At 35.7% G+C, this 18473-nt stretch overlaps 1 protein-coding gene across 5 annotated transcripts in view; it reads right to left on the reverse strand.

Annotated features, from left to right (window-relative positions):
• The window catches only part of SUPT3H (SPT3 homolog, SAGA and STAGA complex component), a 549180-nt gene that overhangs the window by 114107 nt on the left and 416600 nt on the right, over positions 1-18473 (reverse strand). For all 5 annotated transcript variants that reach the window (XR_004056848.1, XR_004056849.1, XM_010372540.2 and 2 more), the window contains one exon: positions 17366-17473. Coding sequence is in view for 3 of the 5 variants with exons in the window: in XM_010372540.2 (XP_010370842.1) it covers positions 17366-17473 (108 nt within the window). In the remaining 2 variants the exon portion in view is untranslated. The remainder of the gene's footprint in view (positions 1-17365; positions 17474-18473) is intronic.

Genomic DNA, 18473 nt, shown 5'->3' on the forward strand with positions numbered 1-18473 from the left:
GGCAGGGTAAGTGTCCTATCCTTTCTCAGCCTTCCCCTTACCAGAGTCAGTGTTTAAGAAGGATCTAGAATTTCATTCAATTGCATCTTATTCTTTCCACATCTATAATGGCAAACTAGATCTTTTGCTAAATGTAAAATCTTCAATAATTATAGAGAAGTAACACTCACCTCAGACTAGAGCAACTGAAAGGCTAGTACTACTATTATTCACATTTTGCAGACCACAAAAGTTGATGTGATCTGGCCAAGGAAGTATCATCTTTCTCCTGTTACACATATAGCTCCTCCAAAGTTTCATCCTTATGGAGAATGTTTTTCACATGAAGGTGGGCCATTCATTGGCCAAAGGATATAGTGTAGGACATATGTAATTTTCTCATTTAAAAGTTTGAGATGGTAACTGTTAAAATGTAGTTCTTACATAACTAGAAAAAGCTTTTATTTGTATAAATGTGTACAGTACAAGTGTGATTAAGTTACATGCACAGATTACAGAGTGGTAAAGTTAGAGCTTTTAGGATATCTATTTCCTGAGTAACATAGTTACCCATTAAGTAATTTCTCATCATCTACCCCTACTTACTCCCAACGTTCCAAATCTCCATTGTCTATCACTCCACACTCTACCTCTGTGTATACACATTATTTAGCTCTCACTTATAAGTAAGAACATGCAATTTTGACTTTGTTTCTGAGCTGTTTCACATAAGATAATTGCCTCTAGTTCCATCCATGTTGTTGTAAAAAATATTATTTCATTCCTTATTTCTTTTTTGAGACAGCATCTTGCTGTGTCCCCCAGGCTGGAGTACAGTGGTGCGATCTCGACTCATTGCAACCTCTGTCATGCTTAAGTCACCCAAATAGCTGGGACTACAGGCACACCCGCTGCGCCTGGCTAATGGCCCAAAATTTACAGTTGGCTGTAAAATAAGGTTTTATTTCTGGGTTACCTATGCTCCTCCATTGAACTATGTGTCTATTTTTATATCAGTAGAGTCAGGGTTTTGCCACTTTAGCCAGGATGGTATCAAATTCCTGACCTCAGGTGATCCACCTGCCTCGGCTTCCCAAAGTTCTGGAATTACAGGCATGAGCCACTGCACCTGACCCATTCTTTTCCATTTCTGAATATTACTCCATTGTGTATACATGCCACATTCTCTTTACCTATTCATCTGTTGATGGAAACTTAGGTTGACTGCATCTTTGCTAAAGTAAATAGGGGTGCAAATAAACATATGAGAGGAGGTATCTTTTTGATGTAATGATTTCTTTTCCTTTGACTAGATACCCGGCAATGAGATTGCTGGAGTGAATGATAGTTCTATCTTCAGTTCAGAAATAGCTATACTGGCTGAGTGCAGTGGCTCATGCCTGTAATCCCAGCACTTTGGGAGGCCGAGGCGGGTGGATCACGAGAGGTCAAGTGTTTGAGACGAGCCTGGCCAATGTGGTGAAACCCTGTCTCTACTAAAAATATTAAAATTAGCCAGGTGTGGTGGCGCTTGCCTGTAATCCCAGCTACTCGGGAGACTGAGGCAAGGGAATCGCTTGAACCTGGGAGGTGGAGGTTGCAGTGAGCCGAGATCACACCACTGCCCTTCAGCCTGGGTAACACAGCGAGACATCATCTCAAAAACAAAACAACAACAACAACAACAACAAAAATTCCATACTGTTTTCAATAGAAGTTGTACTAATTTACACTCCCAACAACAGTTTACATGAGTTCTCTTTTCTCCATATCCTCACCAACATGTTATTTTCTCTTTAATAATAGCCATTCTGATTGGTGTAAAATAGCTCATTGTGGTTTTAATTTGCATTTCTCTGATGATTAGCGATGCTGAGCATTTCTTTACATGTCTGTTGGCCATCGGTATGTCTTATTTTAAAAAATGCCTATTCATGTCCTTTGACTAGTTTTTAAACGGGATTACTTGGTGTTTCTTTTTGTTGTTGTTGCTGCTTAGCTGTTTGAGTTCCTTATAAATTCTGGCTGTTAGTCCCCTGTTGGATGCATACTTTGCAAATGTTTTCTCCCATTCTGCAGGTTCTTTGCTCACTATCTTTTTTTTTTTTTTTTTGAGGCGGAGTCTCACTCTGTAGCCCAGGCTGGAGTGCAGTGGTGTAATCTCAGCTTACTGCAACGTCTGCCTCCTGGGTTCAGGCGATTCTCCTGCCTCAGCCTCCTATCACTATCTTATTTCTTTTACCACACAGTAGTAGCTTTTTAGGTTAAGTCCTGTTGTCTGTTTTTCTTTTTTCTTTTTTTAACCTGTGCTTTTGAGGTCTTAGTCATGAATTCTTCACCTAGACCAATGTCCAGAAGAGTTTTCCCCAGGTTTATGTTGAGTATTTTTTTATAGTTTCAGGTCTTACCTTTGAGTCTTTATTCCATCTCGAGTTGCTTTTTGTATATGGTAAGAGATAGGGGACCAGTTTCATTCTTCTGCATATGCTGATCCAATTTCCCAGCTCTTTTTTCTGAAGAGGGTGTCCTTTCTTCAGTGTATGTTTTCGTTAACTTAGGCAAAATTTAGTTGGCTGTAAAATATGGTTTTATTTCTGGGTTACCTACTCTCCTCCATTGATCTATGCGTCTATTTTTACATCAGTACCATGCTATTTTGTTACTATGGCCTCATAGTATAATCTGAAGTCAGGAAATGTAATGTCTTCAGCTTTGTTGTTTCTGCTTAAGATTGTTTTGCCTATTTGAGCACTTTTTTCGTTCTATATGAATTTTAGGATTTTTTTTTCTAATTCTGTAAAAGATGGGGTTGGTATTTTGATAGAGATTACACTGGATCTGTACAATGCTTTGGGCAGTATAATCATTTTAATGACATTAATTCTTCTGATCCGTAAGCATGGGATGGTTTTCCATTTGTCAGTATCCTCTACAATTACTTTCATCGCTGGTTTGTAGTTTTCTTTGTAGAGATCTTTCATTTCGTTGGTTAAATATTACTAAATATTTTGTTATTTTATTTATAGTACTTTAAATGGGATTGCCTTCTTGATTTCTTTCTCAGCTAGATTATCGGTGAACATAAACACTACTGATTTTTGTACAATGATTTTGCATATTCAAACTGAATTCATTTATCAAATCTGAAAGTTTTTTGGTGGAATCTTTAGGTTTTTCTACACATAAGATCATATAATCAGCAAACAGGAGTAATTTTACTTCCTCTTTTCCAATCTGGATAACTTTTATTTCTGTCTCCTGCTTTATTGTTCTGGTTAGGACTTCCAGTACTGTGTTGAATAGGAGTGGTTAAAGTGGGCATCATTGTCTTGTTACAGTTCTTTGAGGTAATGCTTTCAACTTTTTCCACTTCAGTAAGATGTTGGCTGTGGGTTTGTAGTATATGGCCTTTATTATTGTGAGGTATATTCCTTTTATGCCTAGTTTGTTGAGGGTTTTTATAATGCAGGGATGCTGAATTGTATCAAGTGCTTTTTTGTACCTATTGAGATAATCATGATTTTTGTCTTTCATTCTGTTTATGTAATGTATTGTATTTATTGATTTGGGTATGTTGAACCATCCTTGCATCCCTGGTATAAAACTCACTCGATCATAGTAATTATCTTTTTGATATGCTAGTAGATTTGGTTTGTTAGCGTTTTGTTGAGGATTTTGGAGTCTGTGTTCATTAGGGATATTGGTCTGTAGTTTTCTGTTTTTGTTGTGTCCTTGCCTGGTTTTGGTATCAGGATGGTAATGACCTCATATAATTATTTATGAAGAATTCCCTACTCCTTAATTTTTTGGGGCAGGTTCAGGAGGACTGGTATTAGCTCTTCTTTGTACACATTTGGCTGTGAATCCATCTGGTCCTGAGCTCTTTTTTGTTGGGAGATTTTTAAATTACTGATTCAGTCTTGCTACTTGTTATTGGTCTATTCAGGATTTCTGTTTCTTCTGGGTTCAATATTGGGAGGTTGTATGTTTCCAGGAATTTATCCATTTCTTCTAGGTTTTCTAGTTTGTGAGTGTATAGTTGCTCATAATAGTCTGTGACAATCTTTTGTATGTTTGTGGTATCAGTTGTAATATCTCCTTGTTCATTTCTGGTTTTATTTGGATCCTCTCTCTTCCTGGTTAATCTTGCTAGCAATTTACCAATTTTGTTTATCTTTTTGAAGAACCAACTTTTAATTTCCTTAATCTTTTGTATTTTTTGTCTTTATTTTTATTTAGTTCTGCTCAGGTCTTTGTTATTTCTTTTCTTCCGATAATTCTGGGTTTGGTATTTTCTTGCTTTCTAATTCCTTGAGACAGAATGATAGGTCATCAATTTGGGATCTTTCTGCTTTTTTGATATAAAAGCATTTAATGCTACAAACTTCCCTGTAGCACTGCTTCTGCTGTATACCACAGGTTTCGGTGTGTTGTATTTCCACTTTCATTTGTTTTAAAAAATCTTTTAATGTGTCTTAATTTCTTCACTAATCCCATAATTCCAGAGCCTGTTGTTTAATTTCCATGTATTTTTATGCTTTCTGAAGTTCCTCTTGTTAGTGGTTACAGATTTATTCCACTGTGGTCTGAGAAGATACTTGATTTTAAAAATCTCTTAAGACTTGTTTAGTGGCCTAAGATGTGATATCCATCTTGGTGAATGTTCCATGTGCTGATAAGAAGAATGCATATTCTGTAGTTGTTGGTAGAATGTTCTGTAAATGATTGTTGAAGTCCGTTTGGTCTAAAGTCCAATTTAAGTCCAATATGTCTTTGCTGACTTTCTGTTTCAACCATCTGACTAATGCTGTCAGTGGGGTGTTGAAGTTGCCCATTATTACTGTATTGCTGTCTATCTCTTTAGGTCTAGTAATATGTCTATATTTGTTTAAGTCTAGTAATATTTGTTTCTTGAATCTGAGCCTTCCGGTGTTGGGTGCATATATACTTAGAATTGTTTTAGCCTCTTGCTAAATTGATTCCCTTATTATTATGTAATGACCTTGTCTTTTTTTCTGTTTTTGATATAAACTCTGTGTTATCTAAGTATAACTACTGCTGTTCACTTTTGCTTTCTATCTGCACGAAATATCTTTTTCCTCCATTTCACTTTCAGTCCATATATGTCTTTACAGGTAAAGTGAGTTTTTGTAAGCAACATATAGTTAAATGATTTTTTTTTTCTATCCATTCTGCCAATCTATATTTTTTAAGTAGAGCATTTAATCTGTTTATGTCAAGGTTAATATTGATATGTGAGGTTTTGCTTCTGTGATATTGTTAATTATTTTCTAGTTGTTTGACAAATTCTTTGTTTCTTTTTGTCTTTGTTATTTGGTGGAATTCTGCCAAATTGCCATTTGATTTGTTTCTCTTCCTTCTTGTGTGATATTTTATAAGGCCTGTGAATTATACTTTTGTGTCTTTGTATGATGGTGAATATTAACCTTTTGTTTCCATGTTTAGGACTCCTTTGAGCATTTTGTGTAAGGTCAGACTAGTGTGATGAAGTCCCTCAGTGTTTGCTTAACTGGGAAAAGCTATTTCTCCTTCATTTATGAAGCTTAATCTTACTGTATACAAAATTCTTGGCTGACAGTTTTTTCTTCTTTCAGTACTTTGAAAATGCCATCCCATTATTTCCTAGCCTGCCTGTAAGGTTTTGCTGAGAAGTCTGCTGTTAGTCTGATGGGGTTTTCTTTACAGGTGACTAAAAAAGCTTTTCTTTAATTAAAACCAGAAAGGTGTTTAAGGAAAAAATAATAGAGGTTTACTAAATTCAAGGATTCATACATTATTATCTCTGGATGGGACATAAGAATGGCCTATTCTAAATGTTTCTGACTCCTACACAATTTTATAGATGAAAGAGTGAAAATATGGGACATGTCCAATGCTACAACAACAGTATTACAGATATAACTATGTATTACAGATAAAACTACATGTCAAATCTCTTGGCTTGTAATACACATAGTGAGGGTAGAAATTTTATTATTATATGCAGGATTACTTGAACCATTATAGCATCACAGCTGAAGTTTCCAGTGAGTAAAACTCAAAATACGGCAAAAGTCTGAATATAGAAAGAAGTGTATAAATGAGTAGAAAAATAATTAAAGCCTTTGAAGTGGAACATTATTAATTCTGATGCCACTAATTTCAAATTCAAGAGAATACAGACATAGACTGGGATAATACTTTCCTCAGGAAAACTTTGTTGTAAAATAACTCCAATTTAATAGTTTTCAGCAGGATCAGGGCATAAATGTTTAAATATACAGAGAAAAATGTCAAGAATTTCTAAAAACTTATAAAAAATTAATTTATGTATACATATCACTAGGTTAATTACAGCTCCTTCTCACATACTTTGTGAATCAAATTAACTGAAGAGGTCTTGTAGGTAACATTTTGTTACCACAGTTTTAGTTACTGAATGAGCTGCAGAGTACAATAGCTGAAATTCTTACAAGCTTTGAATAGGTAATTAAAAAAAAAAAAACAAGTATATGAAAGCACTGAAGACTGATCAAAACCAGACTGAAACTGGAAACGGTAGTATGTACTTTTAGAAGGGAATGTCAGTGGGTGGATTTCCTGTCTTTACAGTTTTAGTCTAAGGGCAGGATCCAGTGGGTAGAGGAGTGGCTAACATACAATCTTAGATCCTTGATAAATGAGATGCCAGAGTTTGGACAATCACAGTAGGTGCAGAATAAGAAAGGAAATCCCCAAAGGGACAGAACAGAAAGAGGGGGAGCCCCAAATTCAGTGTACAAATTTTACCCAAATCTTTTTTTGTGAATGGGGACTGATGGAGTCTCACTATGCCCAGGCTAGTCTCAAACTCCTAGGCTAAAGTGATCTTCCTATCTCAGCCTCCTGAGTAGCTGAAATAACAAGTGCCATCATGTATGGCTTTCCTCAAATCTTTTACTAACCTCTAAGTTCTTCCTGTATGGTATGAAATGCATGCAATCCCACTAAAGCAAAAAGAAATGAAAAGACATTCTAGTTGCTGCCACTGAAGAGGATTTCAAAGTTTACAGGTGAGTCTAGAAAAGTAACTTCCCTGCTGAACACATATACCAACAATACCACCACCACCAATAATAACAATATGTTCACAGGAATATAACAGAATTCCAAAATGCCTATGATGTATACGACTCACAAGGTCCACTATACACTTCAAAATTACCAGACACGCAAAAACACAAGAAAGCATGACAAGAAAATTCATATATTTAATTTTGCAACCAAGAATTTTACAACAGCAATTCTAACCATGCTCAAAAGCACAAAATAAAATACATTTGTAACAAATGGACAAATAAAAAATAATGATAGATAAATGGAAACTATAAAAAATCGAATACAAATTCTAGAAGTATAAAATAAAATATCAGAAATAAAATATTATTAGATGGGTGTCACACTAGATTGGAGCTGACAGAAAGAAATGTATAGAAGATAAAGTTCAATAGAATTGCTCCAATCTGAAGAATAGAGAGAAAACATTAAAAGAGGAATTAAAAAGCACCTGAGTTACCTATGGAATAATATCAAAGTAACTAATACAATGTACTTGGAGTTTCAGAAGTGAAGGAGAGGGAATAAGGCAGAAAAAAATCTAAAGAAATAACTGCCAAAAAGTCCCCTAATTTGGTTAAAGACATACACTGTCTTTGATTCAAGAGATTTAAGATTCAAGAATCTCAGTGAATTTTCAGCAGGATAAATACAAAGAAAACCATGTTTATGGATATCATGGCCAAACAGCTGAACATCAGAAGTAAATCAAAAGCTATAATTCCGAAAGCATCCAGAGAAAACAACATATTAGATACAGGGAAACAGTAACATAAATCTACTGACTTATAACTGAAAACAACAGATAGAGAAAAGAGTGGAATGACATCATTAAAATACTGAAAAATAAAACTTTCGAGACAGAATTCTATCTAATGAAATATCATCCAAGAATGAAGAAAAAGTAAAGACTTTTTCAGAAATATCAAAACTAAGATAACCATCACTAGCTAACTTGCACTACAACAAATGTTAAACAAAATTTAGCAGAATAGAAAAGAAAATGATACAAGAAAACTCCAATTATGAAAGAGAAATAAAGAACAATGGGAATGGTAAACATTAAGCTCTATTTTTTTAATTGCTTCTCAGCCTTTTGGCTAAGATCAAGTGAAGCTCTATTTTTTCTCTTAGTTTCATTAAAACACACTAGATTAAGACAAAAATTATGGTATTATGGCTTATATATATAGATGTAGTAGTATGCATGACAATTATAGCATAAAGGACATGGACCTATATATATATACAAGAGTCTTACATTCTATGTGAGTTAAGTAGTATAACTCCCAAGTACACTGAACATTTAAGGATGTACATTGTAATCCTTAACATGACTACTGAAAAAAGGATGCAAAAAGATATCATAAAGAAATCAATATGTAAATTCAAAGGAATTTCTAAAAAAACATACAACCCAAAAGAAGACAAGAAAGATAAAAAGATGAACAATAACAGAGGAAATACGCAGAAAACAAATAGGAAAAGTTACCCTATATCCAACCACGTGAATTAATACATCAAATATCACAGAATTATGGACTACAATTAAGATACAGATGGGGGGAGGGCACGGCAGCTCATGCCTATAATCCCAGCACTGTGGGAGGCTGAGGTGGGTAGACTGCTTGAGCCCAGGAGTTTGAGAATAGCTTGGGCAACATGGTGAAACCCTGCCTTTACAAAACAAATACAATAATTAGCTAGTCGTAGTGGTGCATGCCTGTAGTCCCAGCTACTCAGGAGGCTGAAGTGGGAGGATTGCTTGAGCCTGGGAGATTCAGGCTGCAATGAGCTATGATCATGCTACAATACTCCAGCCTGGAAGACAAAGCAAGACTCTGTCTAAAAAAAAAAAAAAAAAAAAAAAAAAAAAAAAAAGAAAAAAAAAAAGAAAAAAAAAGATACAGACAGAAAGGAAGAATAAAGAAGCATGACCCAATTATTTGCTGACTATAAGAGATGACTTTAAATACATTACATTTATCTTTCAATACAGGCATACCTCACTTTATTGCACTTTGTTTTATTGTGCTTCAAATATGTTATATGTTTTGCAAACTTAAGGTTTGTGGTAATCCAAAATCAAACAAATCTGTCAGGGCCATTTTTCCAAAAGCATGTGTCCAACTTTATGTCTCTGTGTCATATTTTGGTACTTTTCACAGTATTTCAAATGTTTTCATTATTATTTTATCTGTTATGGTGATCTGTGATCTTTAGTGTTACTATTATAATTGTCTTGGGGGGCCACGAACTGTATTCATATGAGATAGCAAATTTAATAAATGTGTCTGTTCTGACTACTCCACTGACTAACTGTTCCTCCATCTTTCTCCCTTCCCTCAGGCCTCCCTATTCCCTGAGACACAACGATACTGAAATTAGGCCAATTAACAACCCTACAATGGCTTCTAAGTATTTCCGATGTAAGGAAGAGTTACATGTCTCTCACTTTAAATCAAAAGCTACAAATGATTAAGCTTAGTGAAGGAGCCATGTTGAAAGCCAAGACAGGATAAAAGCTAGCCCTCTTGCCCCAGATAGCCAAGCTGTGAGTGCCAAGGCAAAGTTCTTGAAGAAAATTAAAAAATGCTGGTCTACTGAACACACAAATGATAAGAAGGTAAAACAGCCTTATTGCTGATATGGAGAACGTTTCAGTGGGATGAATAGAAGATCAAACTAGCCACGACACTTCCTTAAGCCAAAGCCTAATCCAGAGCAAGGCACTAACACTCTTTAATTCTGTGAAGCCCGAGAGAGATGAGAAACATACAAAAGAGAAGTTAGAGGCTACCAGAGACTGGTTCATAAGATTTAGGAAAGAAGGCATCTCTATTACACAAAAGTGCAAGGTGAAGTAGCGAATGATTATGTAGAAACTGTAGTAAGTTATCCTGAAGGTTTAGCTAAGATCAATGATGAAGATGGCTACATGTAACAACAGATTTTCATTGTAGATGAAATGGCTATTAGAAGAAGATGCCATCTTGGACATTCATAGCTAGAGAGGAGAAACCAATGCCTGGCTTCAAAGCTTCAAAGCTGACTCTCTTGTTAGTGGTTCATGCAGCTGGTGATTTTAAGTTTTAGCTAGTGTTCATGTACCATTCTAAAAATCAGGATCCTGAAGAATTATGCTAAATCTATTCTGCTTACACTCTATAAATGGAACAACAAAGCCTAGATGACAGCACATCCATTTACAGTATGGTTTATTGAATATTTTAAGCCCAGTGTTGGGACCTACTATTCAGAAAAAGATTCCCTTCAAAATAATTACTGCTCATTGACAATGTATCTGGTCACCCAAGAGCTCTGATGAAGTAAGAAAAGATGAACATTGTCTTCATGACCGCTAACAAAATCCATTCTGCAGCACAATTCAAGGAGTAATTTCAACTTTCAAGTTTTATTACTTAAGAAATATGTTTCATAAGACTATTGCTCCCATACATGGTGATTTCTCTGACGGATCTAAGGAAAGTAAATGAAAATCTTCTGGAAAGGATTCATTATTCTAGAAGCCATTAAGAACATTTGTGATTCATGTGAAGAGATCAAAATATCAACATTTACAGGAGTTTGGAAGAAGTTGATTCCAACTCTCATGAATGGCTTTGAGCGGTCAAGACTTCAGTGGGATAAATAGCAGAAGAACTAAAACTGGAGCCTGAAGATGTGACTGAACTGCTCAATCTCATGATAAAACTTCAATGGGTGAGAGTTGTTGCTTATGGATGAACCAAGAAAGTGGTTTCTTGAGAAGATGTCTACATTGGTGAAGATGCTGTGAACATTTAAAAAAATAACCACAAAAACTCCTACAAAAGACTTAGACTTAGTTCCATAAACTTAGCTGATAAAGCAGTGTCCGGGTTTGAGAGAACCGACTTCAGTTATGAAAGAAGTACTGCTATGGGTAAATGCTATCAAACAATATCACATGCTACAGAGAAATCTTTCAAGAAAGGAAGAGCCAATCATTGTGGCAAACTTCACACTGTTGTCTTATCTTAAGATATTGCCCCAGCTACCCCAACCTTCAGCAACCACCACCCTGATCAATCAGTAGCCATTAACATTGAGGCAAAACCCTCCACCAGCAAAAGATTTATGACGTGCTAATGACTCAGATGGTAATTAGCATTTAAAAAAATATTTTAAAATTAAGGTATGTACATGTTTTAGACATAATGCCATTGTAAACTTATAGACTACAGTATAGTGTAAACATAATTTTTATATGCAGCAGGAAACCAGAAAATTTGTGTGACTCGCTTTATTGCAATATTCACTTCAATATGGCAGTGTGGAAACAGACCTGCAATATCTCTGAAGTATGCCTGCAGAAACATACAAATATATTGAAAGAAAGTGGAAAGAAAAACATATTATGTAAACAGTAATCACATGGCTGGAATGGCTAAATCAATCAGATAAATGGACTTCATAATGTACAGTATTTTCAGTAAGAAAAAGAGATATTTCATAAATACAAAAAACAGAAAATCCACGTTCACAGATTGTGATATTTAGTATTGCTAAAACATATCCCAAACTGACATAAGCATTCAACCTAATCCCTTTCAAAATCCCACCAGGCTTTTCTTTTTTCTTTTTCTTTCTTTCGTAGTAACTAACAAGTTGATTCTAAAATTTATATAGAAATGCAAAGAACACAGCATGTCCATAGTAAGCTTAAAAAATAACAGAGTTTGAAGACTTATATTATAATCAAATAAACGCAAATGAAACTCCAAAAATAAATCCATATAGATATATTGTTCAAGCAATCCAGTGGGAGAAAAGAGAGTCTTTCAGCAAATAGTTCTGCAATAATTAGATATCCATAAGTAAAAAATTGAATTTGGCCTCGACTCATACAATAAATGGATTTTAATTTAACCAGATTAATAGAACCAAATACAAAAACCAAAGGGATAAAGCTTCTAGAAGAAAACACAGGACAATATCATCATGACATGGGAGTAGCCAAAGGTTTCTTAAGACACAGACAATAAACATAAAAGAAAAAAACTATGTAAGGAAGGGATCCAGTTCCAGCTTTCTACATATGGCTAGCCAGTTTTCCCAGCACCCTTTATTAAATAGGGAATCCTTTCCCCATTTCTTGTTTTTGTCAGGTTTGTCAAAGATCAGATGGTTGTAGATATGTGGTATTACTTCTCAGGGCTCTGTTCTGTTCCATTGGTCTATATCTCTGTTTTGGTGCCAGTACCATGCTGTTTTGGTTACTGAAACTGGATCCCTTCCTTACACCTTATACTAAAATTAATTCAAGATGGATTAAAGACTTAAATGTTAGATCTAAAATCATAAGAACCCTAGAAGAAAACCTAGGCCATACCATTCAGGACATAGGTATGGGCAAGAACTTCATGACTAAAACACCAAAAGCAATGGCAACAAAAGCCAAAACTGACAAATGGGATCTAATTAAACGAAAGAGCTTCTGCACAGCAAAAGAAACTACCATCAAAGTGAACAGGCAACCTACAGAATGGGAGAAAATGTTTACAATCTACCCATCTGACAAAGGGCTAATATCCAGAATCTACAAAGAACTTAAACAAATTTACAAGAAAAAATCAAACAAACCCATCAAAAAGTGGGCAAAGGATATGAACAGACACTTCTCAAAAGAAGACATTTATGCAGCCAACAGGCACATGAAAAAATGCTCATCATCACTGGCCATCAGAGAAATACAAATCAAAACCACAATGAGATGCCATCTCATTGTTAGTATGGCAATCATTAAAAAGTCAGGAAACAACAGGTGCTGGACAGGATGTGGAGAAATACGAATGCTTTTACACTGTTGGTGGGACTGTAAACTAGTTCAACCACTGTGGAAGACAGTGTAGTGATTCCTCAAGGATCTAGAACTAGAAATACCATTTGACCCAGCCATCCCATTACTAGGTATATACCCAAAGGATTATAAATCATGCTATAAAGATACATGCACACATATGTTTATTGTGGCACTATTCACAATAGCAAAGACTTGGAACCAACCCAAATGTCGATCAATGACAGACTGAATTAAGAAAATGTGGCATATATATACCATGGAATACTATGCAACCATAAAAAAGGATGGTTCGTGTCGTTTGTAGGGACATGAACGAAGCTGGAAACCATCATTCTCAGAAAACTATCGCAAGGACAGAAAACCAAACATCACATTTTCTCACTCATAGATGGGAACTGAACAATGAGAACACTTGGACATAGGGTGGGGAACATCACACACCAGGGGGCCTGTTGTGGGGTGGGGAGAGCGGGGAGAGAGAGCATTAGGAGATATACCTAATGTGAATAAATGACTAGTTAACGGGGGCAGCACATTGACATGACACATGTATACATATGTAACAAACCTGCAGGTTGTGCACATGTACCCTAGAATTTAAAGTATAATTTTAAAAAATTAAAAAAAATAAATAAATGCAAGAACACTGTCAAAAAAAAAAAAAAAAAAAAAAAAAAAAGAAAAAAACGAAAAAAAAAGAAACAAATTGGATAAATTAGGCTTCATCAGAAAGTTAAAATTTCTCCACTAAGACAATGAACAGGTAAGCCACAAACTGAGAGAAAAATATGTGAAAAATATGTGTTTGATAAAGGACTGCTGTCACAAGATATGTAAAGAACTACAAACTGGTAATAAAAGTCAGCCCCTTTGCCTGAAAAAAAAAAAAAAAATGGGTAAAGGATTTGAAGAGATACTTCTCAGAGTAAGATACATAAATGGACAATCAGTACATTAAAAAGTGCTCAACATTATCAGTCATCAGAGAAATACACACTCAAACTGTTATCAGAAAATATCCACTAGAATGGCTAAAAGTAAAAATGACAATGCCAAATGTTGATGAAGCTGTGGAGCAACTGAAACTCTAATACACTGTTGGTGGAAGTATAAAATGGTACAACCTCTTTGGAAAAAAGTCTTATTGTTTCTTCAAAAACCAAACACATGCCTAACTCTATGACCGAACAATTTCATTCACTGCCAACTACCTAAGAAAAACGAAAACATTTATCCTTACAAACTTGTACAATAATATTCACAGCAGGTTTATTCATAATACCTCACAAACTGGTGACAGTCCAGATATTCACCAACATGAGAATGCATAAACAGATATGTTCATGCAAGTCCATTCTTTCTTTATGTAGAAGCACTTTTAAATAGTTGAAGACTGATATTTCATAGTCTCTTCTCTTTAATGGTCAAATACCTCAAGTTCATCCCAGCAGTTATTACAAGACATGTTTTTCAGTTCCTTCACACACCTGCCTCCTCTCCCATTACTCTCCTTTAGACATGCTCCACTGTGTCAATGTCCATTCTACAGGATGATGCCCAATACTAAAAGAAGTTCCTTATCAGTCACATCATAATATTGGCTCCTAAGAAATTCACAGGCAAATAAAAATCTCAAAATCATTTAAAATGTATGGTATTATTAATCTATATTTTCCTCATTATCAATCATACCAACTGCACTACTGGCCTGCAATTCTTCAAAATGTATTTTAAAAAACAGCTGAGCATAGTGGTGTGCCTGTAGTCCCAGCTACTTGGGAGGATGAGGCAGAGAGATGGCTTGAGGTCAGGAGATCAAGGCTGCAGTGCACTGTGATCATGCCTGTGAACAGCCGCTGCACTTCAGCCTGGGCAACACAGAAAATCTAGAAAATCTAGAAAGTTAACTTGAATATTAAACTTGCTAATCTAGTAAGAACCCAATCTTAATCAGCCCAGTTCCTTATATGGTTAGTGCTCAAGAATGATACCCCTTAAAATAAAATGCACTGTGTATTAACCCCACATCTTGCATTTCCAATTCTAATCCACTGTACATGGCACTACCATTTGGATCTTAAAACACCCTTTTGAACTCCTCACCCTTCAGCCAAGAAACCATCAACCATCCATTCCTTCTTAACTCTAGCAGTTTAAGACTCTACACAATCTGAGCCTTAATTTTCTAATCCAAATGCCTACTATTCCTCTTTAATGAACCTTAATCCTTGAATATTTTAAACAGCATTGGGTTTTTCCCCTTGTAAAATGGTACTTATGCTGTCTTTGAGTCCTAGAGTATTATCCTAACTTCTACCTTATCAAAGTCCTATTTTTCCTTTAACCTCAGCTTTCTCTCTAAAGTCTTTGACTGCAACGAGAGGATTTTTGTTTTGTTTTGTTTTAAACTTCTGTACTTTCTGTCTGAGTCACTCATTTGGAAACTAGTATATGCCATCTTAAACTGTTTGTTCAATTATTTGCTTATTTGTTTTACAAAATGTCCTGTCTTCCTGAACACAGATCATCTCAGTCTCCAGAGCCCCACTTTGGACTCAATTTGGTATAGTATTTGATGTACAGGCCCTTAATGTTGCCTGCTGATTTTGTCAGGTGATAAAGGGCCGGAAGGAAGACTTCCAGTCTCTGAATATTCATCTTGTATCAGTCACAGGAGAGGAGCGGGGTGTCTGCCAGCCAGAAAAAAGTTTGAGGCTTATACTAACATATTTTGTCAGAAGGCTCTCTGACACTCATGCTCCCACCTCCCAGAGAGCCCAGGAAATCCAGTACATATAGGATATTCCTCTCAACTGCTGGGTAGCTGGGAACAGCGGCTGTGGTTGCTGAGCAGTTGCCCAGGGCAGCTTGGCCACCCTGGAGAACCAAGAAAAAAGGGGAAATAAAGAGTTTTCCTAGGCATGCAAGCAATCACTTGAATGTTAAAAGAAAACTAGGCTTGTTGTGTTCACAGTAAATTTCCTCAATTAGAAATGTTACAACAAATTTGTCTGATGTTAATGGAAAGCATACTTATACACATATTCATAAAGTGAACATGCATCAAAGACATTTTAAAGGGTGTTCTTTGACATCATAATTTGGGTTTGTAACATAAAGAAAACAAATAGTGATTAATCAACTAAGTAAGCTTTAGGGACTTTTGTATGTTGACTGATAATGATGTATGACCTTTTCTAAGAAAAAAATGGATTTTTAATGGGTATAAACATTTTAATTCCTATTTGGTTTCCAAACCAATTTGATTTTCCAAGCAGCATAAGAAAATGTTAAATTGTCCTTTTGTTTGTAATAAGATGCTATACAGGCATATATCTTAACATATTTTCTAAGTATCCTAGAGCAGAGAAACTTAAACCTAGGGCCCATAGGGTTCACAGATTCCTTGGATCCACAGAATGGCTTCACAATGTCTCTAAACAGCCTGAAACTGTAGGCAAAATTTGTGAATGTGCTTAGGAAAAGGGTTTATAGTTTTCATCAGATTCTCAAAGGGGTCTGTGACCTAAAAAAGATTACAACTACTTCTTAGAGATGATTTGAACCACTATCCTTGCCTACAGATATTAACAAGGAGTAGAAATGTGTACTTAAGGTATATACAGAGCTTAACCATTTTCAGGTTATACACTTCAACCAACTTGACCCAAAACTTACTTCACAACTCTACATGTAGATACGAACTTAACCTTCTCGCTGTCTTATCTATGGATATTCGATTGAATTATGTGAAACTGCTGTTTTTGTTAGTGAAAAGGGTCAAATATTGGCAAATATATTCAACACATTGCAATACATTTCTGGTTTTAAGGTAGATGCTGTTTACAGAGGATATTCTATATACTAAAAGTGGTGCACAGTTATTATACAGAGCCTTAAAATTGGCAAGAAAACTTTAGTTCCCATAGCAAAAGCAGATCAGAAAAGAACGTAATTTTCACATAGTAGGGGCAATCTAAAAACTCAAGATGAATGAAGACAAACTTCTTTAAATCATGTTTAGAGATAATAATTGAAATGGAAAGTTATCAATAAATGCCAGGAATTATGTGAATAATAATGATAACACTCATCTTTTGAGGCACAAAGAAATAAATGACTTTTCCAACATTACCTAAACCAGTTTTTCATCTCCCATAAAAATAAGAAATGCCTCGCAACCATCCCTTTCATTGAAGGGCTAGGAAAAGCTAAGTGAAGTAAGAAACAGGTGAAAAAAATCATTGTCTTACGTGGACTGTCAGGGCCTGGCACATAGTAGGTGCTCAATTAAATACTTATTTGAATGTCTAATGTATTTAAGATTCTTTGACTGAAGGCTATACATTCCTGCATAATCTTTTTAAAGGAAACACTAATGTAAATACCAGATATGTGACAAAATTCACAAATGTGTTAAAGGCAGATTTTTTTTTTTGTACTTACCTCAGCAGAGTTGTGATACTGAATGAAGGTTGCAGAAATGGCATGGCTGAAGGGGTCCCCTGCCTTAGTTACCATGTCTTGCCTCACAAGCAGAGCCAGATCCACTAACTAGAAGACCAGAAGAATGAAATAAAGTCACATAGCTAGTAATAATCATGAATGTCACTGAAGTGGCAAACCTAAAAGCAATACATTGTGAATGTTACTGATAATCCTGCTTGCCTAAAAATCTATATTGTAGACATGAGCACACACTTTCATTGACTGGTAAATGGACCTAGTCATGATATATTCTGACCTTTTAGGAGAGTAGTTCTCAAAATTTATTTCATAATCACTAGTGCAGATTTCTGGGCTTTAAGTCCAGAGATTCTAATTCAGTAGGTCTGTTTTAAGCATACAGTCTAGGAATCTGCTTTATTTTATTTTATTTTTGAAATGGAGTTTCGCTCTTGTTGCCCAGGCTGGAGTGCAATGGCACGACCTCAGCTCACTGCAACCTCCGCCTCCTAGGTTCAAATGATTCTCCTGCCTCAGCCTCCCTGAGTAGCTGGGACTACTGGCACCTGCCACCACGCCCGGCTAACGTTTTTTTGTATTATTAGCAGGATGTGGTTTCACCATGTTGGCCCGGCTGGTCTTGAACTCCTGACCTCAGGTGATCTACCTGCCTTGGCCTCCCAAAGTGTTGGGATTACAGGCATGAGCCACCATGCCTGGCCAGAATTTGCATTTTAAACAAGAACCAAGGAGATGCTGATGCTTGTAGTCTAAAGACCACATCTTGAGAAAGTCTTTTAGAGGGCAAGATTTCAGACCCAGAATTTGGTAAGTACTCTTAAGATCTCACATACATAGAAAGGAGTTTTTCAAAGTTCAAAAATAAACTCTAAACAAGGCAGATGTGGACTTAGAGTTCAATGTCAAGAAAAAGTATCCAGGGATTCCATTTCTCATTAGGATAAAGGTGCAAGAAACTGTCTTTCTTATCCTAACACCCACTTGAATTGAGGATGCAGATACACATAACTGAACTAAATTTTAGTAAATGATGTAAATGTCACAGGAGAGAATTCATGGCTGTTATTCCTGGTAGAGCAGCAGGCAG

Source organism: Rhinopithecus roxellana, chromosome 4 (genome assembly GCF_007565055.1).
Source record: "Rhinopithecus roxellana isolate Shanxi Qingling chromosome 4, ASM756505v1, whole genome shotgun sequence".
NCBI classification, from domain to species: domain Eukaryota; kingdom Metazoa; phylum Chordata; class Mammalia; order Primates; family Cercopithecidae; genus Rhinopithecus; species Rhinopithecus roxellana.